General features: G+C 39.8%; 2 protein-coding genes across 7 annotated transcripts; both read right to left on the reverse strand.

Annotated features, from left to right (window-relative positions):
• Positions 1-681: 681 nt before the first annotated feature.
• On the reverse strand, positions 682-3,076 carry htr1b (5-hydroxytryptamine (serotonin) receptor 1B). The gene is given in 2 exon segments (XM_020591082.1): positions 682-1,915; positions 1,917-3,076. Coding segments are annotated over 2 exon segments (1,131 nt in total). The 5' UTR covers positions 2,697-3,076; the 3' UTR covers positions 682-1,564.
• A 6,379-nt stretch (positions 3,077-9,455) lies between these two features.
• Positions 9,456-27,540, reverse strand: LOC109955090 (sorting nexin-14). Of its 6 annotated transcripts, none has more exons than XM_020590920.1 (31): positions 27,197-27,540; positions 26,779-26,949; positions 26,524-26,644; positions 26,343-26,416; positions 25,811-25,889; positions 25,686-25,729; positions 25,503-25,590; positions 25,347-25,431; positions 25,107-25,263; positions 24,839-24,914; positions 24,600-24,644; positions 23,812-23,892; positions 23,386-23,500; positions 22,943-23,098; positions 22,693-22,817; positions 21,935-21,993; positions 20,824-20,850; positions 19,796-19,942; positions 19,039-19,171; positions 15,877-16,063; positions 14,766-14,849; positions 14,381-14,481; positions 13,322-13,433; positions 13,092-13,132; positions 12,689-12,808; positions 12,055-12,178; positions 11,435-11,599; positions 10,932-11,027; positions 10,729-10,820; positions 10,462-10,518; positions 9,456-9,769 (listed from the first exon to the last, which is right to left on the reverse strand). In XM_020590920.1, the coding sequence occupies exons 2-31, from the start codon at positions 26,913-26,915 to the stop codon at positions 9,728-9,730; spliced, it is 2,970 nt and encodes a 989-aa protein (XP_020446576.1). In that variant the 5' UTR covers positions 26,916-26,949; positions 27,197-27,540; the 3' UTR covers positions 9,456-9,727. The 6 variants fall into 6 exon arrangements, with proteins under 6 accessions (XP_020446576.1, XP_020446578.1, XP_020446575.1 ...); XM_020590922.1 differs by having other exon boundaries at positions 9,456-9,766; positions 27,110-27,540; XM_020590919.1 differs by having other exon boundaries at positions 27,110-27,540.
• Positions 27,541-27,881: the final 341 nt, after the last annotated feature.

Consider the following 27,881-nt stretch of genomic DNA (forward strand, 5'->3'; position numbering starts at 1 on the left):
GATCTCAGGACTTATTGAGCTGTGACAGCTGTTGACCACACAGACCGAGTGCTCTGTCCTCTGCACAGAGACTGAACGGGGAGGAAGATTATGGTAAAATCAAACATTAGAGAGAATCTCAGCTGCAACAGAATCTCAACAGAGAAAACATGAGGAGTAACGCTGTGATGTGAAAGGACGCACATTCTCCTAAATCGAGCTCTGCTGTTTTGCAAATGCCTCAAGAGGCTGATGGTTTTCATTTTTACATCATCATCATCATGCGATGGGGCCATTAATCTTTTATTAGATTTCAAGGTAACGCAATGAAAAGTCATAAAACAAGTTACCTGTCAGATTGTTTGTACTGTTTTCAACATCCCAACAACAATGAAAGAAACAACTATAACTGTATAAACCAATTATTTGGAGTCATAAAGTAATTTGACATAAAACTGCATTAAAACTCTCTCTTATAAAAACACTTGTGCAAAACAAAAACTCAAAAGCCTTTATTGCACAGCATCTCTGTTGTGGTCAGATACAACATTACACCCTTATTTCAAATAATGACTGACAACCTTCAGTATTATTTTTGCAGCCTCAAAGGCCAGACCCAGCAGCAAATCATTCTTGATATCCAGGAGGCATTTAACAAATGACCATAACATACTGTAGATACAGATTTAATGTAGCAGCAAACAAACCTCACACACACACACAAATCAGAACAGTGATGTTTGTTCAGTAAAATTGAACTTATCATCAGTGTTGCTGGGTAAATATCAGCTGCAGTTTCTGTGGGTGGCACTGATATTGCATGAATCTCTTCCACAGTACAGTACAAGCAGACATGAGTGTGCTTTTCTAAATAAACAGCCATACAGAGCAGCACAATTCAAAGACGTTGTAATTTCACAAAATGCATATCATCCTGAGTTTTAAAAATCACACTGCCACATGTGTACACAAATGCAAAATGAAGTCTGATTCATTTAGCAAGACTTTTATGTTTTTAACTTTCAAAATCATGTCAGAGGTTTGTGGTCTCTGCTGTGTACTGGTATTAATGGGTCAGTCTTCGCACGGGAATAACGCGCTGGGTGATGCTTTAAGATAATGTGCCAATAATTAAGAATCCATATCGAATACCCATCGCTTGATTTTTTTCTTTATACATTAAAGAATATACGCCTATTAAAATGAACTTAAATGACACGTTCAAGTGATTCTCCGAAGTGCGTAAAACTGGATTTTTGAACCAGATATCAAACTGTCATTTCCACCCATCACGCTGCAACAATATCCATCTTGAGAACTAATTCAGCTTTATGTGCAGTAGTAAATCTTTTGAAAACTCCAGCAAGTTTAACAACGGTCCGATCAGAGGTGTAAGCCAATCAGTGACAGCATCGCTGAAGAAAATGTTTGTATTTAAGTCTTTAAAGTAGTTTGCAACAGCATGAGTCTCACATGTGGTTATTCGTGGCATTCTCACTATTCTATATTATTCTCCTACATGTTAGAACGTTATATCAAACCAAGTCCATAAACAAATCTTAGTGTAGACAGAAGGAACATTTTCTCACGATCGGCAGCATTTGAAGCACATAAGTTTATGAAAAGCTTTCTTAAAGTCCTCATTAGACATTGTGTATATGATCGGGTTGATGAGCGAGTTCAAGTATCCCAACCAAGTGAAAAAATCAAATAACTCGGGGTTCAAACATGTATCACATGTGGCCACTACCAGTGTGTAAATGAAAAACGGTAGCCAGCAAACGATGTAAGCGCCGAGGATTATTCCCAAAGTCTTCGTCGCTTTTCTCTCTCTGCCTGCCGAAATCCGCTTTTTTTCCAAAAGCGCGTCCGACACCGTCACTTTCACCTGGTTCTCGCTTGCTGAAAACCCGGTGTCGCTGGACGGCGCGTCGTGTCTCCAGCACCGACTGAAGAGATGTTGTGGACGCTACGGATCCAGGGGAGTTGGTGACCAGGTGCGCCGAGGTGAGTCTCTTCCCCACCTTCTTGGGGGACTGTTTGAGGATCCGTTTACGAGCCTCGACGTATATCCGCCCGTAAAGGACAATAAGCAGCAAGGTGGGGATATAAAATGCCCCAAAGGTGGAGTAGATGGTGTAGAAAATATGATCATTGTTGACGCTGCAGCTGGTCAGCTCATCCGCCTTCACCTGCCTCCAGAAGAGAGGCGGCAGGGAAATGGAAATGGCGATGACCCAGGCTGTGGCCACCATCCCAGCTGCGCGTCCTGGCGTGCGCTTTTTCGAGTACTCCACCGCGTCCGTGATGGCCCAGTATCTATCCAGGGCGATTACGCACAAATGGAGGATGGACGCAGTGCAACACGTTATGTCCGAGGAGAGCCAGATGTCGCATACGACTTGCCCCAGCGTCCAGGTGTGGATGACGGTGTACAGGACGCAGATTGGCATCACCAGAATAGACACCAGCAAGTCTGTGATGGCCAGAGAGGCGATCAGAAAGTTGGCAGGAGTTTGCAGTTTCTTTGACTGCGAGATTGTTGCAATGACAAACGCATTGGATAAAGTGGTGGCGAGTGTGATAACAGAGAGAATCACCGCCAGGCTGATTTGATAGACGAGACTATCTGCGCTCTCCTCCACCGAAGATGAAGCTATAATAAAACTACTGTTTGTGGTGTTCATCGGCCGAGTTGGTTCGACTTGGCGCTCCATAACTTTTTGTCACTTTAATGTTACCCTCTGAGATGTCTGACATTTAACATGCCCTTTTTCTTGACTTGTCTGAGCCATCAGGTTAAATAAATATGATCGCTCAGGGAAAAAACCGAATCCTTGCTTCCTTTTTATATTCTGTTACATTAGGTTTGAGTGTGCAGATGCCCCAAAATGTGGAATCAGATATCCATCCGTGGGAGGAGCTCGAACTTTCCGTTTTTTTACCAATAAAAGAAAAGTTCCTGATTGTAATATTACACGGCGAATAAGACGAGATATGAGTGTGTAAATGATGAGCAGCCGGTCCTGATGTCCCACCATTTGGGAAGATGTCACAAATAATCCGCATCTAGGGCACAAGTTCTCAGGAGCCCTCCTGTTCTCCAGGCCCCCTGTGGTTGAATGGTGGGCCAACCCAAAGTCTCCCTTTTATACAGACTCTGACATCAAACAAGCTGATCACCACCTTGTTTTCTGTGTCTCTGTTGAGGAAGAGGTGGCTATCTGCTGGGTCATAGTGCCCAGTGTTTCTGATTTGTGACATATCATATGGGTTGAACTGGAAAAATGCCTTCTATTACCACAGGGGTACCAGTTTCTTTATTAGCTTTATTAGCTTTATTATTTTGTGAAGGATTAGTTGTACTGCATGGTTTTTGCTTTGGGGATCCTTAATAAATAATTAGGAAGAACAAGTTTTGGTTGGCAGGTTGTGAAAAAGCTCTGGCTCTGTAATTATAGTCTAGTCATTAATAAATCACCACTAAAGGTTTTAGAGTTACTCTCTTTACAAAGTTATTTTAAAAAAGAGTCCAGTGTTCCCCATGACAGGTCTAATAAAGTTAGCGGGTCATGTGCAATTATAAAAATGCAAATAAATACATAACACAATTAATTAAAGTTCTTTTCACTATATCAGATTACAGTTACTAAACACAAATAGTACTTCAAGTTGACTTTTGTGATTAATTCCAAACTGATGCTTTTGTTTAGTAACATCGCTTAACCAGGGAAGGAATCCAACACAGACAGAACAGATCTCACAAATGAATCTCCAGACCTCTACCTTTGGAAATTCAATATGCATACACATTCCTGGCTGAGCAAAGAGCACATAAGGGACTGAAGTATTTTTATTTCAAATAACTGCCTTGTGGAAGAGATTAAAACTGACTGAATTGCAATAGATCATTTAATGATACTGATTCCTCAGTGAAAGCATGCTATTTGACCACGCGCCCAATAAGTTTAAGATCTGGATTTTTTAAAAATAAGCTGTTAATAAGTGAATGTTGGTTGAGATGCTCTGCAGCCCTTTTCCAGAAGGTCAGGCTGTCCTCTGGAGGAGTCAGCATGATGAACTAATGAGCTAAAAGTAAATGGGTACAAGGTATAATGAGAACGGTGAGAATTCACAGTCTGCCACAGCCAAGTAATAGGTAGGTAGGGCCTTACGACATGCCTTCCTAAAAGTACTAGGTAGGTAGGGCCTTACGACATGCCTTTACATTGGTAAAACTGACTTAACTTCGGTGGTGCTGCTCGTCCAACTTATGGATGGAGACTTTAGGAAGAGGAGTTCACGCACACTGAATCCTGACACTTTTGGCACTTCTGTTGTGTGAAAATGGCTGTGGTTGATATTGACATTGGGTCACAGTCAGTTACACACAAGGCCGTGAGCATCTCTTTCAGTGGATGTGTGTGTTGTCAAGCTCACTGATTTTCTCAGCAGAGGCTGAAAGGAGCCAATAATCTATTCAAGTGCCCTACAATTTTTGGGGAAATAAATTTTAAATCAGGTCAGAAAATTTATAATAATCAGTCTCTGAACCCCCTCCATATGCAAGCACTCATGCACATGCACATGCACACACACAGACCAGGACAATGTCCATGTTCCAAACTGAGGAACTGAAATGTCTCAGAGTAATGAACCTTCTGTTACATATTTGCTTTCTATCCCAAGTGACTGTAGCAATCACATCTCAGCTTATATTTGTATTTTGCTCATTGGAAACTTTTAATTGAAATTGACTTGTCACCTACATTACACCCATTATTCCTCACAATCACACTTGACTGCTTACATCTGTGGTGCCCTGCTGGCTTTGTTAAGAGCTGAATGTTGTAGTTTTCGACATTTTGAGGCAATATTTTACAAAACACGTTATCTGTACCTGCTTTTTTTTATCTGTGGCCCTTGGCGTCTCGATTGTAAATGGTTACCCAAGTTTAAATTGTATAAAAAATGTTGTGGCCAATAAAGTTTTACATATTTTAGTGTAAGGATTCAAACAGTTATTTCTATCTTCACCAGTACATTTAATATGTCATTTTATATCTTTTTTTTTTGTTTGTTTGTGTTTTGAAAGCACTGAACCTCCCCAAAACTGACAAGTGATTTCTTAACCATGATAGTTTAAAGTTATATTTTTGAATGTTTCAATAACATACACAACTGCTGCTGAATCAGGACCACGGACAGCTCCTTCAGCTGAACACAGTGAATGTACATTTAGGCCATGTGTAGCATGATGACAGCACGCTAAGAAGAGCCTTTAATGGGAAGTTTAATTCACCTGAAGAAATACTGAATCATTTTTAAGGCTTAAAGCAGTCAGATCAAATATATAGAGCCTAAAATACAGGAATTAGCCCTCTAAAATATGCACCAGGTGTTAGTTTTGAATCAGAAATGTACCAATACTTTGATGTCCCTAATGAGCCCTGCTTGCTGGACACCAGTTAAATTGACATTCAAGAAAGCACAGCTCATTAAAAACTAACTAAAAACTAGCAGGAGTATTTGTGCTAATCTGTTCAGCATCATTTAGAGTCTAATGTAGCATGAAGTTATCACACAAACTAACAATGGATTTGTCTGGCATTGGAACAATTAGTTTATGGCAGGAGACAGAATCAACAAAGTCTCCAAAAGACATGCTACTGAAAACTGTTTCCAGTGAGGTTGAATATAGTCTAGGTCCCTGCAGAATAACAGGATCAAAGATTTCTTTTTTTATTTTATTTAGCACCACTGCTTGTGTTTGACAAGCGGGTCACGTCATTAAGGTGAATTTCAGTTACTGCTAACCTACTCTCATCCATAAAAACAGAATTTACATCATTAAAAAAAAGCATTGAACATCCCAATGAAGCAGAAATGTCGGCTCACTGATACTTTTCCAGGGAGAGGGAACATTACAGAGCATGGTGATATCTTTTTTATTGACTCGAACACTAAATTAATCCATAAGGCTTACTGTACAATGTGTTTTTTCTCCAATTCCAGATAATTGCTTTGGATGTTAATGAATTCTTTCAAGTGAGGCCACATCTGCTGTAAAAAGCCTTCATTGACTTTCTTGTAAAACATGATGATACTGTATATTCTGCACCCATTAAACATTACAAATGTCTAACTTCATCAGTAGAGTCAATATACTATATATGTTACTAAGCTATTCTGTGCCCGAAGCATTTTCTATTTCATATTCTATTTCACTTATATAGTGTTACTGCAGTCCAAAAGTGATGCTTTATTTGTTTGGGAGTTGCAGTTTTCTGAGTCAAAAAGCTTCAGTGCTAGTGACCCAGTTCAGCAGCAGCACGGGGCCGCTGCTGTTTTCATATCTCCTTTCATCCCTAAACACACTGCAGCATAGCGAACTACTGTAGCTAACTGCATCCAATCTCACACTGGTCCCAAAAGTCCTGCTTGTAATCAGGTGGTGAGGAAAGTCCTAAAGCAAGTCTTAAAAATGATACATTATACCACATTTTGAAGATAAAGTCTTTATTTATAATTTGGGGAATGTTGCATAAATATAAAAAAAAATAAAATATGGGCTTTCCTCAGTTTATTGGTGTTTTAATATATTCACTTGGGATGATTCGAAATGGTTTTCTAGTAATTGTTTTTGCTATATGTGGTTTTTATTTTAATGTCTGGCAGGAAAGGAGGCCATGTGGATTCTGGTGTAAGTTCATCATTGTCACAAAGTGTTTTTAGAAACTGTAATACTGTACATCCTAAAGCAATTGGTTAGAAACTGTACAGTACTGCTATTTTTTGCTTCAGTACAGGATGACTTTGCCACCACTATATATAATCCAAAAGCTGCATTATAGTACAATTATGGAATCAAAATATAGGACACTTGTCGCGGGGCCCGTCCCACTGCAGCGTGCCCAGGCCTGGTCTGACAGCATATGGTGCCTTCTGCTCTGCCAATCGGCACTCGAAAGGCCTCCTGCTAAAAATGAACCAGGAGAGACCTGAGCTTCTATTTACAAGTGGAGGCTTTCTGGGTTCTAGCTTTCCAAATCTGATGATCTTATGAAGAAGCTGATGCCACGATGTGTGTGTGTGTGTTTTGGGGGGAGGGGGTTGTGCTACTTTTCAGAGCGCTTGTGCCCCATTTCTGGGAGCCCCCACTGTGAATATTTAGTGAGTTACTTGTGTTTGCTTGAAAAGCATTTCAGCACACATCTAAGGAGGAAGGGGTGGAGATTAATAAATGCAATGTGTGTGGCTGAATTTTGTTCCCTTGAGTAAAACATGACAGAAAATTAGCTAAGTGGTGATGATGTTATGGAATGATAACAGGCTGGGTTACAGTAAGACTCATTATAGCTTGAGTGGAAATGGTCGAATCCATTTAGAAACAAAATGTTCTGATGGGAAACTGGACGTGGGCAGTGATGAGCTGTCAGCACTTTTAGCAGCTGGAACTTGTCCACTCTTTGAGGAGTAAAAGTGGAGTGTAGAATCAATTTATAAAGCCGTGACAACAACATGGCAGTGATACTATTGTGTGAGCCACTGAGATTTTGTTGTACATTGTATATCATTCTCTCTAAGCATTCACAGCGTGCAACTATAGTATCACAGATTAGATTAGATTCAACTTTATTGTCAGAGTCTGTCCCCTCTGGCCACACTTTGATGATCTTCGTTGATGGCTTCACACGGCGGATGAGTGGTGGGTACTTGGGAAAGAGGAACAAAGAAAGGTGATCTGACTGTCCCAAGTGGGGGACGGGGGTCGCCTTGTATGCAGCAGCCATGTCTGTGTAAATATGGTCCAAAGTTTTATTTCCTCTAGTGTGGCAGGAAACAGGCTGGTGGAATTTAGGGAGCACTGACTTTAGGTTGGAGTGATTCAAATCACCTGCAAGATGGCCTTATTTTAACAATTAAAGAAAGATTACCAAGAGGTATAGATTGCAAACACTGTAATTGATTAGGTTAGATTTACTGCTTCCTGAAGGGAGAAACTGTATGGTTTGTTTGTGTGTTTGCTTACATATGGGTGAGATTTGTGTGCTATAAGTGACAGAGTGTGAGTGCAAGAGGAGGCGACCAGTCTAAACCTCAGTGTGCAGACAAGTGCTAATAGCACATACAGTACTTTGAGCAGGACGGGTGTGAGGTTAGTGTTAGGAACAGGCATCACTGAAATTCATCATCTTGTCAGCAATATAAAAAATAATAAAATCAAGGCTGGAGAAACATTACATCACTATATATGTAATGTAAATGTTAGAAAATGCAAGACAACAAGTACATGTAAGAGAAAATCAGTCATATGATCTAACGGGTAAACACTTCTCACCTCATTGCCCGTGAAGATTCACTTATATAAAGTATAGCAGAAACTTAACCCACTTTGTCAGAGGTATATTTGGTGAAAGTTTACTTAACATAAAAGATAAAAGACAAAGAGAGCCTGTACAGTCAAGTGTGTTGAGCCCACAAAGGAGCACTAAACAGGAGAAAGCAGAGACAGAGGTGTTCAGTTTCTCCTCAAAGGCTGGAGAAACCCATTAACACTATGTGTGAAAACTGTTTACACTTCAACTTCAGAAGTATGCCGCCATCTGTTGTCAACTCCTGTGTCAAACCGTGTCAAACAGATGCAACCTTCAACAGTTTTCTGGACTGTTGTACACTAAGCACTGCAAACTATGACACATCAAGTCTACCCACTTAGTGAACTGGTGGTTTCCTGGAGTCCTTCAGTCTTCATATGAAAGATTGTAAAGGTGATTCAGCTGTTTTCATCTAGTTGAGCTGTGCTTAAAGATGAAAACTAAGTATATTTACTCAATTAATGTCCTTAAGTACAATTTTGAGATACATGTAGTTTGAGTATTTCAGTTTTATTCAACTTTAAACATCACTACATACAAGTACTATACTTTTCATCTTAAAACACTAGTTAGCAAATGTTTAAAACATACAGTATGTATGTTTTAAACCTATATTTTTATATTTGTCTTTTATTAAAAAATTTCATGCCATTTTGATTCATTTTGATTGTAGATAAAGGTTTATTTTCATCAATGTTGTCAAGTGATTTATGTACTTAATCTGTGCCTCTAATTAGGATAATAGAGGCAGAGATGTTTTATGTTAATTTCATTTCTGTTTTTGTCATGGTGCGAACTACAGGGGGGAGCTGGGGGTGGGTATTGCTCGGCTCCCCTTAACAAGACATGAGCTCCCCTGAAAACATGATTAGCAAAATTCTGTGGGGTCTCATTCTAAAATCCTGACTATACCTTTTTTGGCCATATAATAAAGGTGATTATCCTTACATAAACTATTTCTATTTTTCTGTATCTTTATTATCATGGGTCATGCATACAATTAGACTATTATTGATCATTATGGATATAAGGGTGATTTGGAACAACACATTTTAAGAAAGATGCAATAAAGAAAGATTCTTGTCATCACCATCAAAGTGTTGGGTCAAAGTAAATGCAACTTTAATGCAAAGATCAGCAAAACGGTCTCTCTTGATCATGTCAGTTGCCTTAAAGCAAAAAAGAAGAAGAGCAAACATTCATCCCATGTAATCTGTGCAAGAATCACTGTTTCACTTAGGTTACAGAACATGCACTATCAAAAAGGCAGGTTTAAAGTTTAGTTTTAAGTGTCACAGTCTTTGCAGTATAGTGTAGAATGAGTTAATGCTTGTAAATCCTGTTGGCCGACGTCCACTGAACTGTTCATTTTACATCCATGGAGCCATCACAGAGGTTTCCTTCTGTACCTGCTGAGAAAACAGAGAGCGAACAGGGTTAATATAACATAACATCTAATCACATGTAATCAGAAAATTGTAAGATAAAATAAAGCATTTTAATATTATGCCTCTATTAACAGCAAAATTATTACATTAATCTGAGAACATGTATCTTATTAATAATCTATTTGCATTTTACATCAAAAAGTGAAACATTTCAACAGCATAAAGTAAATCCAAAGAGCATACAATAAATCTTGAATGTGATGAGAACTATCTGCTTTCTTTACCGAGTTTAAATCCACAAACCATACATTTGTCCACCTGCTGGTAATGTAAGCTTGTATATCTAATATGGGAGCACTTTTCTGTACAATCTTGGCTCTAACAGCTGAGCCAAATATAAGTGAGCAAGAACAACAGGCAGATTTCTTCTATCTAAAACACAACATTAAAAATGGGAAATGATAGGATAAAATCCTTTCTAGGATAATTACAGGTGCATTTTAAAAGTTATAATACGAGTGATCTGCTGCAGTGATTGAATCAGTCGGTGCAGAGTTGTAATCATTTACAAACATAAATTGAGTCATGTACACTTACTATTAAAGCATGCTTGTTTTTTTTTGGAAATATAATGACACTCTTCTATAACCCTGCAAAGGAATGATGATGGATGGATGGAAGTAATTCTTTAGAAACCAAGGCTAGCAGCTGTTTACCTTGTTTAGCTCAGGAAAAAGTTCTTGAATGGTCATGTCCAATAGTACATATGTTAGCTGAAGAATGGAAGAAGCAGGAAGAAGAAGAAAAACATTAAGACCAGTGATCTTTGAATAAAATGTATTTAAAAGATTCACTTTCACTCACATTTTCTTGTTTTGACATGACATACATTCCCCAGCAATGAGGTACAAACATGCTGGAGAAAAAAAATGCATTCTACATGTAAGTGGTGTGTGATTGTGTGTGTCTAGGTGTCCTTGCACCTGTTTGTTGAGAACTGGCTGTTGCAGTCCATCGAAGAGGAGACGTACTCCTTCATACTTGGCCTCTTCTCCGATGCATTTTGCCAGAAGGTCTAAATATAAATGGCAGACATTTCCAGGGAGCATGTACAACTGATCACATTCTCTCTCACCTCTGTACATTTGTCAGCAGTAAAGAAGGGGGGGATGGGGGAGGTTAATACCTGGAATATAACTCATCATCTCTTCGAAAGTCTTCTTTGCCCTCCTCTGCTTATCTTGAGCCGAGCGGGGTGCACTGCTCTCACAGAAAACTGTGTCTAGAAAAACAAAGAATGTTCAAATCTCGTTTAATGAGGCCGTTTAAAAAATAGTTCAGCACTTTAGGAAATATTCTTTTTTCCCCCCAGAGTTGCACGAAAACACGATAGGCCACCACTCATGTTCATGTGTTAAGTAGCTGAGCATAAAGACTTGAAACAAGGCAAAACAAGCTCATTTCTACACAAATTACTTAAACTTCCAGTTTGTTGGCTACGCTAAGCTAACTGCCTCCTGGCTCCAGCTCTGTACTTAAGACCAGTATCAGTCTTGCTCTGCCAACATTTTATTCCTCAATAACAGCTGAATGCTCTTTTTCAGACTTGTGATAGCAACACATATCAGAACTACAATAAAAAGTTACTATCACATCTGTGTTAATATAGCTCGACTAACTGTAGTGTACCTCTAAGTAGGGTGATGAGCGAGACTAGTCGGTGCTCCTGGACCACCTGGTTCAATTTGTGCTGAAGGTAGTAATCTGTGTAGGCCTCCAATGTGTTCTTGAACAGGATCCTGTCACCCATTAGCAGGTGGTGCAGCCAGTCAGGGATGTGGAAGACAACTCGGCCTGATAACCACGAAGAATTAAGCAGAAAGAAAGAGAGCAGGGCTCATGTTATAACGAGAAAATACAGTAGCCTGTGTCGTAATAACGAGAAAAATCATATTTTACCGTGAACGTATGTGATAAAAATAAGATAAACAGGCATTTAGGTGAGTCAAAATGTTGCCTAAACAACTATGGTATAGCAACCGTGTACACAATCCTACCTCTAATTATTATGTTTCATATTATTTTATATTACCAATAGATTCAACTGGTCTGAATACTACTCAAATACTTGGTAAAACAAGTGCAAGATGCTTTCTAATCATTTTTAAGATAATAAACTCAATCCAGTGGCTATGTAAGATAACCCATTCAAAAAGCAGTGTCCTCCACTGCAAAAATAACCACTACATATCAACAATAAACAGAATGCATTAAATAGGGTGTGACGGACAGACTGTAATTACACTTACCCACATACATTAAGTAGTCATACACCCCTTCGACAGTGATCATTTCCATGAAGTAGTTCTGATTGTGTCTTTTCTCGGTCATCTCTGATCGGTTGGCGTTGTTTTTGAAGAGGTCATTGAAGAGCTGGGAGAGAGGGATTCACAGCCAGATTTATGACCGGACTGAATTTAAGACCAAAAGACTCTGCTGTGCAGTTTTACGAAACCTTTAGCCCTAAAAGGGACTGACACTCTAGTAAGTGTGCAACTTCAATACAAAGAAAAATAATTTGACAGGCAGTGAATTGCATTTATCTCTGCATTTTGAGGCAATGACACTGCAATTTCCATTTATTTGAAGACAGCAGCACCAATGGAATACAGTTCAAAACAACTGAAAACTGACATTATCATTACAACAAAGAAAAAATAACAGTGCATCCAAGTTCTGATACATTTAACTGTGAAGCTCAATTGTGATGGGGCTGTTTTGTAGAAAGTGGTAACTGGTAACCCTTCAGTGTATACAACTAAGCATTAGGATAAACTCCAGCTGTACTCACAGTTTAACATCCCTGAGGCCTACACTTGCAGAAAAAAACAGCAAGAGTATGAAAAAAAAACCCTCAGAAGTTACAAACTTTGATTCCCTAACCTTTTTTTCATTTTCCGAGGTGGGACTCAGGATGGTGAGCTCAGGGTGGCTGGGTTTGGGTTTGGGAGATTCACAAGAGTTGAAGAAGGACTGGATGAAAGGCTCTATATGCTGCCCTTTCTGACAGAAAAAGCACAACAGACAGACAATCTATAAAATTTACAATGACGGTATCATTTCTCTTACAGATGTACAGTATTTGTCAAATAAAAATGTTTATAGTTCTTGGATTTAGTGTCAGTACAAAACTGACGGCCTAAATATGCAGTGACATGATGCAAAACATTTGTATTATGTAGAAAATGAGAGATAAAGATATAGATGAGATCAAAAGAGAAAGAAAGGGTGAACATACTGCAGTACTTTATCGCACACACACACCAACACCACTAGGAATCCTTACCTCTTTTATCAGTTTGCTGGGAACTGACTTAATGATTTTCCCTGTGAAGCATAAATACTTTATCTTAGTGATGCATGGTTCTGTCACACAAATATCATTTCACTGCAACCCAAAGGGTAGACTGATCAGACGTTCTCACAGCGTGTTCTGTTGTTCAAACATAATCCATCTGCCTTGTCTTAATCACATTCTATACATCCCGTTCAGCCACAATCGCTCTCATACTGTACCCAGGTTCACGTCAGGCAACATCTTGTCCAGGAACTGAGATTCCACACTGTGAGGAGACAGGAAGTCTGCCAGGAGCTGACTGTTGCTCAGCTCCGGGTACTGCAGAAGCTTCTGCATTGATAACACAAAGATAAACAAGGTAAGTTGTGCTCTTCTACAGTGGGACATGATTCAGAGGGACCTTGGACCAAAATATATTTGAGATTAGAAGAAAAGCTGAGTAAAAGCAGGCACAGTATATTACTCAGGTTGCCATGAGAACACATTCAACCACAGATGTGCTACTCATTTTGTTATTAAAAAGACTGCAGAAATGCAAGGACCACACCTGTGGCTTTGTATGTCTTAAAGCCCATCAAGAGAGTTCACATTTTTGCTGAACATTTTCCAACAAATTGCAACGGAGGTATTTAAATTATTTCCAGCCTTCAAAGTATAGCCTTTTTTTGTAGATTAAAATCAACTAAGGTCATAAAAATCAACTTGCAGAGACTTGAAATTTAGGCATATTGCCAACTGTTATGATTTTGTCATAATGCTGTGGGAGCAAAATTCTAAAACTCTAAAATTCTACTATTCTATTCTAAAATTCTTGGTGGCATGGTCAAGGATGTACTGACACATTTAGATTTTTTTAGTCAACTGCTGACAACTCAACAGACTCATGAGCAATGTTGTCGAGAAATACGGTAAATCTCAAATAGCAAACAAGTTGCAGTTGTGTAAAAGATATGAATTTGGTCATTTTTCTACTTAAGCCAAATCGTAAGTCACTTTAGAGGATCTGGGAGGCTTTGGACAAAATGTCACTCTCGAATACTTATGTTAGTGTTTCTACTTTATAGATTTTAGTGAAGAGTAACTGATGGATTATTTCCATCCTATTCTACTTTCACTTGACAAGTATACAACCCCACTTTAATCAAAGAGAGACTGCATTCACAGCTGTGTGTCTAAATTATCTCCATCTTTCTTCACAGAAACAGTTGTGTTTGTCTTGTTAAAGTCTGTCTTATATCCAGACCCATCACCATCTAACAAAATTCTCAGACATTTACCTGAAGGTACTCCTGGAACTCCTCCCGCTTCGATGTGAGGAACTCGTAATTCTTGGGACCAATGATTCTCTTAGAAGGCAATTGTGCATCAGGAAATGAGCCTGCAGGGAGCAGTCAGTTTCACAGAAAGGAACACTTAAAATATTTAGTAGAACAACTTTGCTCCCATGTGCATGGTTTCCAATAAAAGTCCCTTAATAATGCAACATGGTCGATAAGCCTACTCGACTCTTAAAGCTAAGGTTTACTGGGAAGTAATATTGTGTGAATTCTCTGGAATCCACTTCTCCATTTTGGTGGTAAATTTCTTAATTATGACAATGAAAGAAAAAAAAAAGTGCACAGGCCCTCTAAGGCAAACTAAAAGAACATGAAGAAAACCTACCATGAAACTCAGTGAGCTTTGATTCAAGCACATAGAACTCCAGATATCTTCTGTACACTGACCAGTGCTCAGTCTCGTGTCCCACTGCAAATAAACAAACACAGAAAACATAGTGAGACCAATGAGTTGGATCTAAACTCACTAAGAATCACTGCTGCAGGACTGGACTACGGATGTTGGCAGCTTCAAGTTAGAAAAGTGCACAGTGCTCCTATCAACCCTCTTATTAGTCTGTGAAGATTCATGAAAAAAAAACAAAACATTGCTTTGAGAGGCACTTAAGATTTTACTCATATTGATTTTTGCCCATTTGTGTGGTCAACAAGTGGTTATATTTAGCACTAGGATGTCAATGGAGAAAATCTATGGGGTCTGATTTCTGGGCAAGACACTATTCTTTGTCAGAATCCTTCTTCTTTTTGATGACAAAGCAACTGTATCTTTACATACGTAGCTTCCGCATGAACACAGTTACCTGACAAAGTTAGTAATCCATCACAGGGAATATTCTAAATGCATTTTGTGTTGTCAGCTTTTTATGATTTTGTGGTGATGCTCTTCTGAGCATGGACCATTTCAAATTCTTCAGCTGGTGGTGCATTCAAGGATGTTCCAGTTCCAAGACACCTGGGATTTGTGAGTCAGTGGCTGAAAACTCCATGAATTCATGAGCAATAGTGTCTAAAAATAAATCTCAGAAGACAATCAATCTGCAGTTGTGTTAAATATGTTAATTAGATCGTAGAACTCTGTTACTTCACTGACTGCTTAATGGATGCTTAGACGAAGATTTTATAGGGATTTTTGATGACTGACAAGTAACATTATATGGTCTCAGTACGCACTGATTAATTTGAGGACTTTTAATGAATGAAGAGGTTTTTTTTTTAACTTTAATTCTGACCGTTGCTTATTTAATTTATTTAATGATAGAGAAATATTAATGATTAAAGTTTAAGGGGTTTCAACATTTCTGTGAACACTTTACAGTAATGCCACACACCGAGTCAAATTCTTACTGCAAATGTGACATTATATCCTAATAATTTACAAAGAAAAACAGGATGACCTCTACTAAACAACACATATGGACAGGTGCTTTCAGCCTCACCTGCCTTCCTGTCGTTGCGCTCCACATCAATACAGAACACAGGGATCCTCTCTCTCTTCACATCGTCATCATAGAAATCAATGTACGGGATGGTAATGCTCCAGGCCGAGAGGTTTCGAGGGGTGCTGGGGGTGGAGGCTGCCTCCAAGGGGGAGTCATCCTCCAGCACCATCATGGCTTCTTCCACCTGAAAAGGAAGGACGTGAGAGAGGTAAATGAACACAACAGATTACTCTACATGCCCTGTTTTGCTGCACCAGCTATGAAAGAAGGGTCATTATATTTCTATAGGATCAATTTCTATACGCAATATGTGTCTAGAACTGTTAAAACCTTTCTGTACAGAAAGAAGACACCAAGTCAAAACTGTAATGAGAAAACACACCAGTTTAATTTCTCTCAAAGTAGATGCTTCATCATTTTCATCTGAGATTTGTTATGTCTGTGCAATACAGGCCAGTATTGATTTGATTTGATTTATTCTTTCAAGCATGTAAAGACAGTTGATATGTCAACACACATAATTTTACACATATCCAACAAATGCTAATCCAATATCAATTTGCTTATACCTAGTACATGCTTGAATGGAGTAGGAAGAAATCAGACTTATCCAGTCCTACCCCATGACATCATCTTACATCATTGGTTTGCAAGCAGTATCTCTACATAAATAATTCTCTTCTACACCACACAAGTAATATACTAAAGAATTATTACAAAGTGTTAACATTCATACACCACACCCACAATGTTCCATCTAATTAATCATTAAGCCTGTTCTTGCATATATCTTGATTGACACATACCTTTATATTTATGTTTAAACTCATCAATTCTATTACTATTTTTTATGTCCACACTTAAATTATTCCATAGTTTTACCCCACTTATAGAAATACAAAATCTTTTTTTTGGTTGTACGTATAGCATGAACTTTTAAATTTAACTGACCCCTTAAATTGTATCCCCCTTCCCTTTCATTAAATAGTTTTTGAATTCCACCAGGTAATAAATTGTTCCTGGCTTTATACATAAACACAGACGTCTTATCAGTCAGTTAAAGCAGCAACGTCTATAAAGCCAAAATCCCAAATACTATACAACGTAACAAGCACTTCCCTGCTGCTTACGTGTCAAAGGGTACATCCCAAGTCTCTATAAGTACCGTTACTTCCCTCACTTACATCTTTTCCTTGCCTTGGTCCTGCCCACATAAGATGTGAGGAAAATGTGAGGAGAAAGACCTTGAGGAAAAACGTTATTACCGACATGAGCTGTCTTTTTAGGGTTCTTCATCTGAAGCATCCATTCACCAACAGATTTCTGATAAACGGACGCGTCTGTTCACAAAAACACTTCTGTGAAAAATGGCCTCATGTATCCTTGGTTATGGCTCCTCAAACACACATCACACAGAGACACTGAGGAACCAGGAGACTTGATCCTGAACCCAGGATAAAGAGGTTCAGTGAATGTGGTGTTGAAGGTGTGGAGGTGGATCAGTGTGTCAGAGGAGACGGTGTAGAAGGACAGAGTGCCGGCAGGACAGTCCACATACACTGCTACTCTGTCAGAGACAGAGGAGGACCAGGAGATGAATGATATGTTATTGTGCCAGACATAGTAACCATGATCAGAGCAGAACAGACTCCAGGACTGATCATTCCTTCCAAACATACAGTCACCACTGCCTCCTTTCCTCCTGATTCTTCTGTAACTCACTGATATTTCAACTTCTCCTCTCCACTCAACCTCCCAGTAACAGCGACCAGTCAGACCAGTTCTACACAGCAGCTGAGGCAGGATGTCAAATCTGTCTGGATGATCAGGATATGACTGATCCTTGTCCCACACCCATGTCACCTTCCTGTTGTTAATCCTCTTCTGCTTCAACATCCTCATTCGCTTCTGATTTATTAGCTCTTTTCCCTCTTGGAGGCATTTTAATAGTTGTAGAATTTGTTCAAAGACTTGAAAATGTAGAAGATGTGAAAAATCGTAGAACAGACAAGAGGAGCAGTAAAGACGTCTGCTGAAAAGGAAGGACGTGAGAGAGGTTGAAACCAAATTCATTTGCCATTTGATAAATCTTCAGTGGTGCACCAGACAAGTGGATATACCTACAAGCATGTGATTACATTTAAACAGTGTGGAAGATATGTTTTGTCAAACTAGGCAACAGAGGTAAAATCCAGGAAACCATTTGGAACATTAACAGGTTTTTCAGAACAACACAATCACTTTATGGCAGAAAGTGGTGATCAAAGAATAAAACCTGTGATGTCATCAAAATAGAAAACAACTGGGAGACACATTTACAATAGTGAACTCTGTGGCTTTCTATTCTTTGCTCACCAACGCCCCCAGGTGTCACAGCAGTGGAGAGGAGTGCCTTAGCTTGAATTTCACTTTTTCAGTAATTTAATTTGTTAAAAGAAATCAAAATTGCCTTGTATTTTTAGCTATTTTTTCTTAAAACATTGCATTCAAATTTAGATGACTGAACCCAAATCAGGTTCTTTTGTTTGTTTTATCTAGCAGGGAAACTGCAGGAGCAATGAACACCACATCAAACAAAAGCTGTAAAGAGCTCATGGCATGCTTTTCCTTGTTTTCTGACTTATCTACAAGGTTACAACAATGAATAGTGAATTATCATCTTAGACGTGACCTAAAGCTCAAAAAATGAGGTGTACGTATGTTCTAGTACTTCTATGCAGAAGCAGCTCGGTTTGTACAAGTCTTGCAAACTCCCGCCAAGACTTTTTTTTCCTAACAAAATAAAGTCTTACGTGATAGTTTAAGGATTTCCTTGAATGGGCATTATCTCCAGGCAGTTGCGAGTTCATGTCAGCTTGCCTGAAATCCACTGGTGCCATTGTAAAAGTGGAATTTTTCAACTGCACACAGTTTTGTGGATATATTTTAGTTCCTACTGGCTGCGCTGTGAAAAGAGGATGTAGAGAAAAATGCAAGGCCTAAACATGGCTGGAAATGAGCATGCCATGGGCTCTTTAATATCTGTAAGTATGACTAAAACAAACAACACAATTTGATTTGTGTTCATACCTAAATCTATCATCTGGTGTGCATTATAACAAAACAAAATCTTGAATCGCGTAACAGTGAGTGAGTGGAAAATTTTTAGATCGGCCTTACCATATCGTCCTCTCCCTCTACCAGCCCACAGGATGGCAGCATGGCTCCCTCCATGGTTGTGCTCTTGAACACTCCTTTGATCTTACTACCAATGCGGCTGATCCCAAAGGACTCACCCCTCTTTGACGTGCTCCTGCAGGCCAAACAGGGAGGTTATTTACAATGTGCAGCGGGAGAGATGTGCATGGCTTCAGCAAAGCGCATGCAGCTTGAGGGAAGAGGAGAGGAGGAGAAGGAAGGGGCAGGGTACTGAATCATTACTGTATATGGGAGGAAAAAGCTAAGGTAGCCAAACCCAAAGCCAAAGTGTTACTTCACAGCCATCTCACTATGGAATGCCTGGGTTGTTGGTTAAGCACTGCAGGACCAAAAGCAAACACAGCACACAGCAGTGAGCAGTGATGTCATGAACAGATGTCTAGTTTCAAGGAGATCACAAATTTTCTTGGTCACAGAAATGTTGTCTGTGACAGCACCTGTTAGCTTTAGTGCAATAAAAATCACCATATAACTCATGATGACATACCCAATATATGAACAAGAAGCAAAAGACTGAAAAGTCAGTGCACGGACAAAAACAGGGAATCTTTTGCCTAAAAAACAGAGTTGGTGGAAGGGCATTACAAATAAAAAGCAGGATCCCATGCATCGGTCCCACCATGCAGGCATCTGGCTGGGACGTGGGTCACATGGGGGAAAGTGGAGACAAAGACATCATACTGAGTGCCCTGTGACACACAGATGGACCCTGACTTACTTGGGTGATGAATGGCGGTGGGATAGCGAGCCGTATGGGAGGGTTGTGAACGTGGACTGGGCATGGAGGGAGTTAAAAGATGCGGGTGAAGAGTTGCCAGAGGCGGTGTGCAGTGAGGACAGGGACTCGGGGCTCCAGTCCCAGGAACTATAACCAGAACAGGGTCACATCCCCACAGGCATAATGGAGGGAGAGGATCGTGGATCATACCAGGACAGGCGGTATTGTGGTTACAAAATCAGAATGGACATACAGTCACAGACACAGCACGGTGGTGGCAATACATAGATGGTGTAACAGGCGGACAGACGGGCAGACTGGAGAGGGTTTTGCTGGATCACAGAAATGGGAGTTTAGGCTCGTAGTTGGTCTGTATTTACAAATGGAGTACCAATGAAGGCCATTATCTACTGCCTCTTCTCTCTCCTTTAAGTGATGCTGCTTTGAGAACTGCCTTCATAACAAGATTGCTTCCATAACCAGATTAAAAAAACTGAAACGTAAAACCAGCCAACTTCCTCCCAAGTTCCCTTGATATTTGTTATTTTGAAAGCAAGCAAACGTGGGTTTCGCTAAGAAACTCATAACTAAAGCCTAACCCTTCTACAATTAAGTTTTATAGTGCATGTGTGTCAGCAGCCTGACTCTTGATTAGCTTGGTTAACATATGATTAATGATGACTCAAGATATAATTATCACAATTAGCTGATTAAGGACACTTTCTTAATCTTATCTCATTTGCATTTAAAGCACAAGCACCAAATAAAACAATTAGGGTATTTAGGAGTGAAATTAGATTAGCAATAGAATTATAGCCTATACTGTATCATCATATGATCAACTAGTGCTCATTGAACTAAGGCCCTGTTTGCAGGTCAGCCCAGGGCACAGAGAATTTGTTAAAAAGGCAGTATATGTTCCTCTGCAGACCAGTCAGACAAGAATAAAGTGTCTTTTGTATCTTGTGTACAGCAGCACTGCTCAGCCAGCCACTGTTCTGATCAGCAGACTAAAGCCATATACTCACCGAATGTCATCCAAACTGAGGCTATTTCTGGAATAATATGCACAGGGAGTTAGTGGCAGGGCCTGGTGGCCACATACACACCACACCCCATGGTAGCAAAAACAACTCAAGTCCATTTACTTCTAATTTAAGTTTTATCATACAGCAAAGCAAAAAAAAAAGTGCTACAAAAAATATTTATTGCTAATTTGAGCGCATTTGAAATGGTTTTGAGACAGAACTTTAACTGAATTCATGCTGGCTACTACTACAGTGCCTTGCGAAAGTATTCGGCCCCCTTGAACTTTGCGACCTTTTGCCACATTTCAGGCTTCAAACATAAAGATATAAAACTGTAATTTTTTGTGAAGAATCAACAACAAGTGGGACACAATCATGAAGTGGAACGAAATTTATTGGATATTTCAAACGTTTTTAACAAATAAAAAACTGAAAAACTGGGCGTGCAAAATTATTCAGCCCCCTTAAGTTAATACTTTGTAGCGGCCAACACAAACTAGACTTTTTCAGTAATTTGTTGCTTTGCTTTCCTTCATCAAAAGGACCTAAACAATTGTTAACCTCAGCTCGAAAATGATTTTCAGAACTCAAAGATCTCCGGTACAGCCTAACACTAAACAATTCCTCATGATCTGCCTCTGCAGGGGTACTAATGCCATCGGAGCCACACTGTATAAAACAAATACATGAAACGATCGATTTAATTCATGTAGACTGATGAATGCACTTTTGACTGTTTTGGCATTTTGTGATGTGACTTTGTGGTGTTGGGTGCCTTTAATCCTTGTGTATTTCATCTCACTCCAACAGTGTGTGAATACATTTTATATACTTCTGTTTGCAGGAGTGTGTGTGTGTGACAGACAAATAACATATGTACAATAGGTCAGAACAAAACTATCTGCCCAATTAGCATTGAAATTCAAAAAGATTAAAGTTAATATAACCTACCAATGAGGCATTCTGGGTTTTATTTGCTTTCTGTGACTAAACACATTAAAAGTCACCTGTGCCTCCCATCTAATACTAACTGACGAATCAATACACCAGTAAAAATTACGGTCAAGCCTTTAATTTTGTTACACACAAACAGAAAAGTTGTGAAACCTACCTGCTCATCTTGGAATTCCTGGTGGGGGACTCGGCCCCTCTCAGAAGCTGACGGAAGTACTGGACAGTGACATGGAAAGACAAAATAAATACACAGTTCAGGTCAATCAAATAGTGCATATGCAATTTCTGATAGAGTATATAAGCATCATTAAAATCATGCTATGGTATGTGCCGAGTGACCTCCTTATGCTTTAATATTACCCAGATATATTATATTTGAATATATTCAAATATCATATTATCCAGACACACTATTCAGGCAGAGCAATGTCCTGATGCGGACAATGACTGAGCACTGATGCACCTGACTGTATTCAATGAAACATCCTCTGAGGGGTGAAATACCACTTGGCAGTTTGGCGCAATGCCAGCGTTGGTTCATTGGCCAGTTGTGCATCTGCTATTAATGTCACACACAATAGTGGTTGGTGGCTGAGAGACTGGAAGAGGATAGTACAAAAAAAGTCAATGAATGTCAAATCTGCTCTAATTCCAGCATTTATCACATATAGTTTTGTTATTTCTGAGACAACATTCAAATGCTAAAGGCAGGGAGTTGAGTGATTAGTTGTTGTTTTTTTTCCCAGTGGGTCACGGAGAACCACACAAGAAAAAGGGGGGAGGCAGAAATAAATAGCGGGGAGACAAATGTCAGCGATCAAATTCAGACTGACAATGTGCAAGCAATGTGTCTGTCTATAGCGTGCTTGGCTATCGAGGTGGCCGAGTGATTTAGTTCTTAATAAAGATCCAAACCTCGTCACTGTGACAGAACATGGGGGTAAAAACATTCTCCAGGAGGGACAGGACGTGTTCATAGGCTTCGAACAAACACCTCATGGTCTGCAGTTTCACCACCTCTGCATATGGGCCCTCTGCAACTGGGAGGGTAAGCAAAAACACATGTGCCGTATGTTAAAAGTGTACATACTTGTTAAAATGGGATCAGAAAGTATTTATATGTAATTTGTTGTTTAGTGATTTGGAGAATATCACTGCCACATACTGTTGCGTATTTCGTCCACTATAAAGGGGTCGAAGCGGATCTTGTCAACGCTCTCATCCAAACAGTAGGTCTGATAGATCTTCCTCACCTCCTCATGAAGCATCAGCTTCTCTGAATCAGACAGCTCTGGGTGCAGTATCCTATCATTGAATTCCTCTGAGAAGTTAATAGAGTCAGACATATTAGTGTAAGAATGTACAACTATGGAAACAATGTTATGATTATGAACAGTATTAAGTGAGTTTTGCAGTTGATTTTAGTCTGAGTGGCTGAGAGGTGAGAGAAGGGCAAGAGTTGGTATCGCTTTCATTACATTTCTCTGTTATAGTGGACACATAATGATACCTTATTCACCTAAGTTGTATAGCTTGTTTTGCGAGCATTTCAAATTTACAACTTACAGTTCAGATGATGTTAGTCCCAGTGGATTGCGAAATGCTTACCGACTGCCAGGCAGAACTGCAGCACATGGACAGCACCTTCCTGCTTCAGGAAGTTCATGAAACGGAAAAGAAGGTCTTGCTGTTCTCTGATTTCCTTCAACTCAAGTTTCAGCACCTGATTAGGGAGAGAAAGAGAAGTAGGGTATGACAGAACAGAAATCACAGTTAACAAAGACAGTACTTTTGAAAAGGCTTCTAAATGTGTAACTTGATGCTTGGGTCCATCACATCTGATATGTGGGGCTAAAACACACTGTGTCTGCATATTAGGACTACAGTATGTACCTAAAGGATTTAGTGGCTTGTTGAGGAGGTGGTACTTGAGACGGACTACAAAAACGTGATTTTATCAGATGTTGTATACACTTCAAAACATCTGAGAATAGCTGCGAGAGTGCTTTACTCTAGATCAAAGAAAATGCTTACTGAGGGCTTTTTGCTACGAGTGTCAGAGTACTTTTGCAGGAAAGGAACCAGAGTTGAAGTTGGCTCTGTAGCTTCTTCAGGCTGGAGCAACAAAAGCAGATAGAAAACATGTTTATCTTACTCATCCACAAACTGCACACACTTTTTAGCAAAATGTTTAAATATACAGGATGCAGGTTCAGCTGCCTACGCTGGAGCACGTGAGCAGAGCGCAGGCGGATGGGGAGTGGGAGTGGGGGATTTTGGACAGATCACAGGGCAGCTTGTTTATAGAGGAGGGACTGTTGCCCTATGTCCCACTCCAATCTGAACTCTGGTACCACCCACACCATTAGCCCAAAGCTTGACCCAGAATGTATCTGTGTCTCGCACAGTCATTCAGCACTTACCAGTAAAAAATTAGCTGCTGGTCACACAGGTGTACTGTATGTTTTTATTTAATTCATTGTTGAATTTTATATATGACTTTTTGTGCTATATTCCATGTTACATAGGCCTAACTGTAATTTGAAATAAATAGTTTCTATTTGGAAAACATAGTTGTTCTTTAGTTCTTTGGGATGTAAGGCTACGGTTTAAGCTAAAAGTGAAATACATGCTCCCCTTTTTCAGAGTGAGTTGGTGCAATCTGAGTTGACCGCTGAGCGATAATGAGCGGAGACGCCTGTTGCGGCTTTGAGCCGGGGAGAGGAGCAGGCGCACAACTCCGTGAGGGAGGAGCAGAAGATCTCACTTCGCTCATATGCTCTGGGCTGTGCACATCAGTACACTGTTCAACATATACTTACAGGGGAGTTGTCGATCAATATCAAAATTAAATGATTCACTGTGTCCTGAAATACAAAAAAAACAGAAAAACAGAAGCCAGTAAGTTGACAACAATCATGCAGAACACTGTAGGTACTTCCGATCTTCTGAATCTTTGTCTTCCATTTACATGCTTGTAGTAAGTAACAGTAAGTGAGATGCTTATTAAATATACATTTTATACTCTTAAATGTCAGCCCTTAAATGTGTCTACACTCACAGGATCAGCCAAGTAGTCCAATGAAGGAAGGAAGACAGAACCAGCCAAAACTTCTCTTATCAGGAGAGTAAGAGATCTGAGAGAGAGTGAGGAAATAGGGCAGCCAGAAATAAGAAAGTGAGCGAGAAGAGAATGAACCTCATCTGCTTTTGGACGGTGTAGGTAATGTGAGATTTGTCCTGTCCTGTACACTGATGCTGTGATGTTTTGTGACTCACATTTACAACTATATAGAGGCACTGCAGTGTCTTTAATATCACAGAGATACCTGCAGTCTGTAGCCTTGGGTGGCAGAATGTAGGGGAAGAGCATTTCAGTCAGCTTCCTGAGGTAGAGAAGCTCATCTCTGCGACTGCGAAGAGCCACATGGAGGTCCGGGCCATATTCCTCCAGGGCAGCTTGTTGAAGATACTCTGCGTTCTTTACTACACAGGGGCGCAGAAAGAGTTCGTTGTTTATTTTATACAGTAAACAAGAAAAAAAAGAGTCATACCTATATCAATTATACCTTTCTGCCTTGCTTTGGTTATTATTTCAATGTGCTTCATGGAAACCTTAAGAAGCTTTTGTGTGATAAGGGATGCCACATCCACCTGAGAGAGAGACAAAATGAATTTAAAATAACGTATGTTGAGTCAAACAGCAGCAGGAGTGTGTGTGTCACCTTCTGGGTTCGGCGGACCAATACAGCTGCAAAGAACCGCAAAGTCACTCTGAGCTCGTCAACAAACGCCTCATCATCTGTGATGTCTCTGAAAAGAAATGCTGTACAGTCACATCTGTCACTCTATGTAACACACTATTCTGCCACAGTTTCTGTCAGAAGGATATGAAAAAAACAGCTTACCTGTACCAAGGATACACAAAATTTTCCAGAACCAGCTCGAGAATCTTGAAAAATGAATCAGAACTTGATTATGTGATCATTTGGTTTAATTAAAACAATACCTGTTTAGACCATGAATGTATTACCTCCGAAAGAGAAGCATCCACCTTAGAAGGAACTTTCAGGTCTAACCATGGCTGATAGTTTTCCAGTAAAAGAGTTGGTCTATCAATGAATTAACAACACAAAAACGTCACACCATCATACAAAGAGAAAAGCGCAGGAATCCTCTCTGACCAGTAGAGGGCAGTGTAAACGCTTCCATAACTTGATAAACAACAGCGCCATACTGAGCTCATTGAATGCATGTTGACAAATCAAATGTAAAAAAAAAAAAAAATTAAGCAATATGACAAGAAATGCTTCTCTTCAATTTTGCCAGTTTACTGTTCTTCATAAATAATCAGTTTTATTTTTACCCTGTCTATAGTGGCACAAGTAAAGCCAGGATGTACAGAAGTAAGATAATAAACTCCATATTCACACATAAAGAGTTATGTCAGCGGAAAATAACAATCAACAATTCCTTCAACGTAACTACATATGCAAATAGTAATGGAAAACAAAATGGGATAATTCTCAACTACTCCTGCACCACGCCATAACTAGGTAACTCACTTGTGCCTTTTGCATTTGATTTTTCCACAAACAGCACAGCTGTGGCCCAGTGGAAACAGCTCCTGCTGGTATAACTACAAGAGAAAGATATTAACAGCTAATACAGGGATCCTACCCATCATCCACTCCAGCACAAAAAGTGCTTTAATCAGATACTGCCATTCAGTAATTTCTGACCTACCTTGGTCTTTGGTTTGATGGAGACCAAGATGTTGGGCAGTAAGGACTTGGGCCCCAGAGAGCAGTAGAAAGTGACGACTCCAGCCAGGAAGGACCAAAACACCATTATAATGTGAATATATCTGTCAAAACATAAAAACAGGCATTAACAGAGTAAAACATGTCAGCACTCTGGGCGAATAGGTGAGGGAGTTAGGAACATCATTATGAAGATGAATCGATAGAGTAACGTTACGATACTCAGTAGCCAACCTACCTGTTTAAAAGCACAGTGGACAGAAGCAAAACCAGCAGCAAAAAGCAGAAGACTGGATACTGTCGACCCAACTCTCTGAGCCGGTCCAGTCTCATTCTGCGTTTTATTGTCTGGAGAAAAGCCCTGATGCATCCCATCGTCGCCTGTGCATATGCAACCTACTGCATTTTACTGTAAAATAAAAATGGCATTATAGTGCGACTGTCGAAAATAACGGCGTGCAGCTACAGCATATAACAGAACCAATTTTAAAAAATATGCATAGCTTGTACGTCTTACACAGCAAGCAAGTTGCAGTGATTTTACTTAGGCTATCCATTCCAAAACTTACTGTAAGGGTACGGTGGACGTTATGGGCCGTTTTTCACTTTAGTCCAGCAGCGACATCGTGAATTAACAGAATAAACACGCAGATTACCTGTGTAAAGGACAGACGAGGTGCAGCACACCGCTGTAACCGCAGCAGGATTGCATGTATATATTTACACAGCGGTTAGCCCGTGTTTGGCTAACGGCTACTGCGCTCTAACATTAGCTGTCATTTCTGTCAGATGGGGGGCAACGACTGCTGCCTGGTTGCCGACGCCGGAGATGATGTCACCTCCGCTGCAGCTTGGAAAATACTGACTCCTGTAGTTTGTAGGCAACCAGGTGTTACCTTCGGCTACTCAAATAAGCGTAACATAACCGCAACACACGACGACGAGGGGTCTCAAATTTATGGTGACTCATCAGTGGGCGTGGCCTTCCTCCCGCCACGTCGACTTATTTGCGTATATAACACACACTGGGTCTTTTTGCGATAAATGCAATTGCTTTGTAAACTAATTACCTAAAAACTTAGCTTAACACACACAAAAATTACACAGGGAAACTTAATCTATTAAATGTACGTTTTCGACTAGCTAGCGTGAAATCTTGATCTTCCGTTACAAAGACTTAAACGCTAGTACTTCCTGGGATGCTTACATTTCCAGCACAAAGTCTGGGGGGTGAGGATTTGTCATTTTTAGCACCCACATTAGCTTTTTACTGATACAAACAGAACTGTCACTGAACAGAATTATCACTGTGCACTCTCAGACAACTGTTTCAAACACTAG

This window comes from Monopterus albus, unplaced genomic scaffold, assembly GCF_001952655.1.
Source record: "Monopterus albus unplaced genomic scaffold, M_albus_1.0 scaffold13.1, whole genome shotgun sequence".
NCBI classification, from domain to species: domain Eukaryota; kingdom Metazoa; phylum Chordata; class Actinopteri; order Synbranchiformes; family Synbranchidae; genus Monopterus; species Monopterus albus.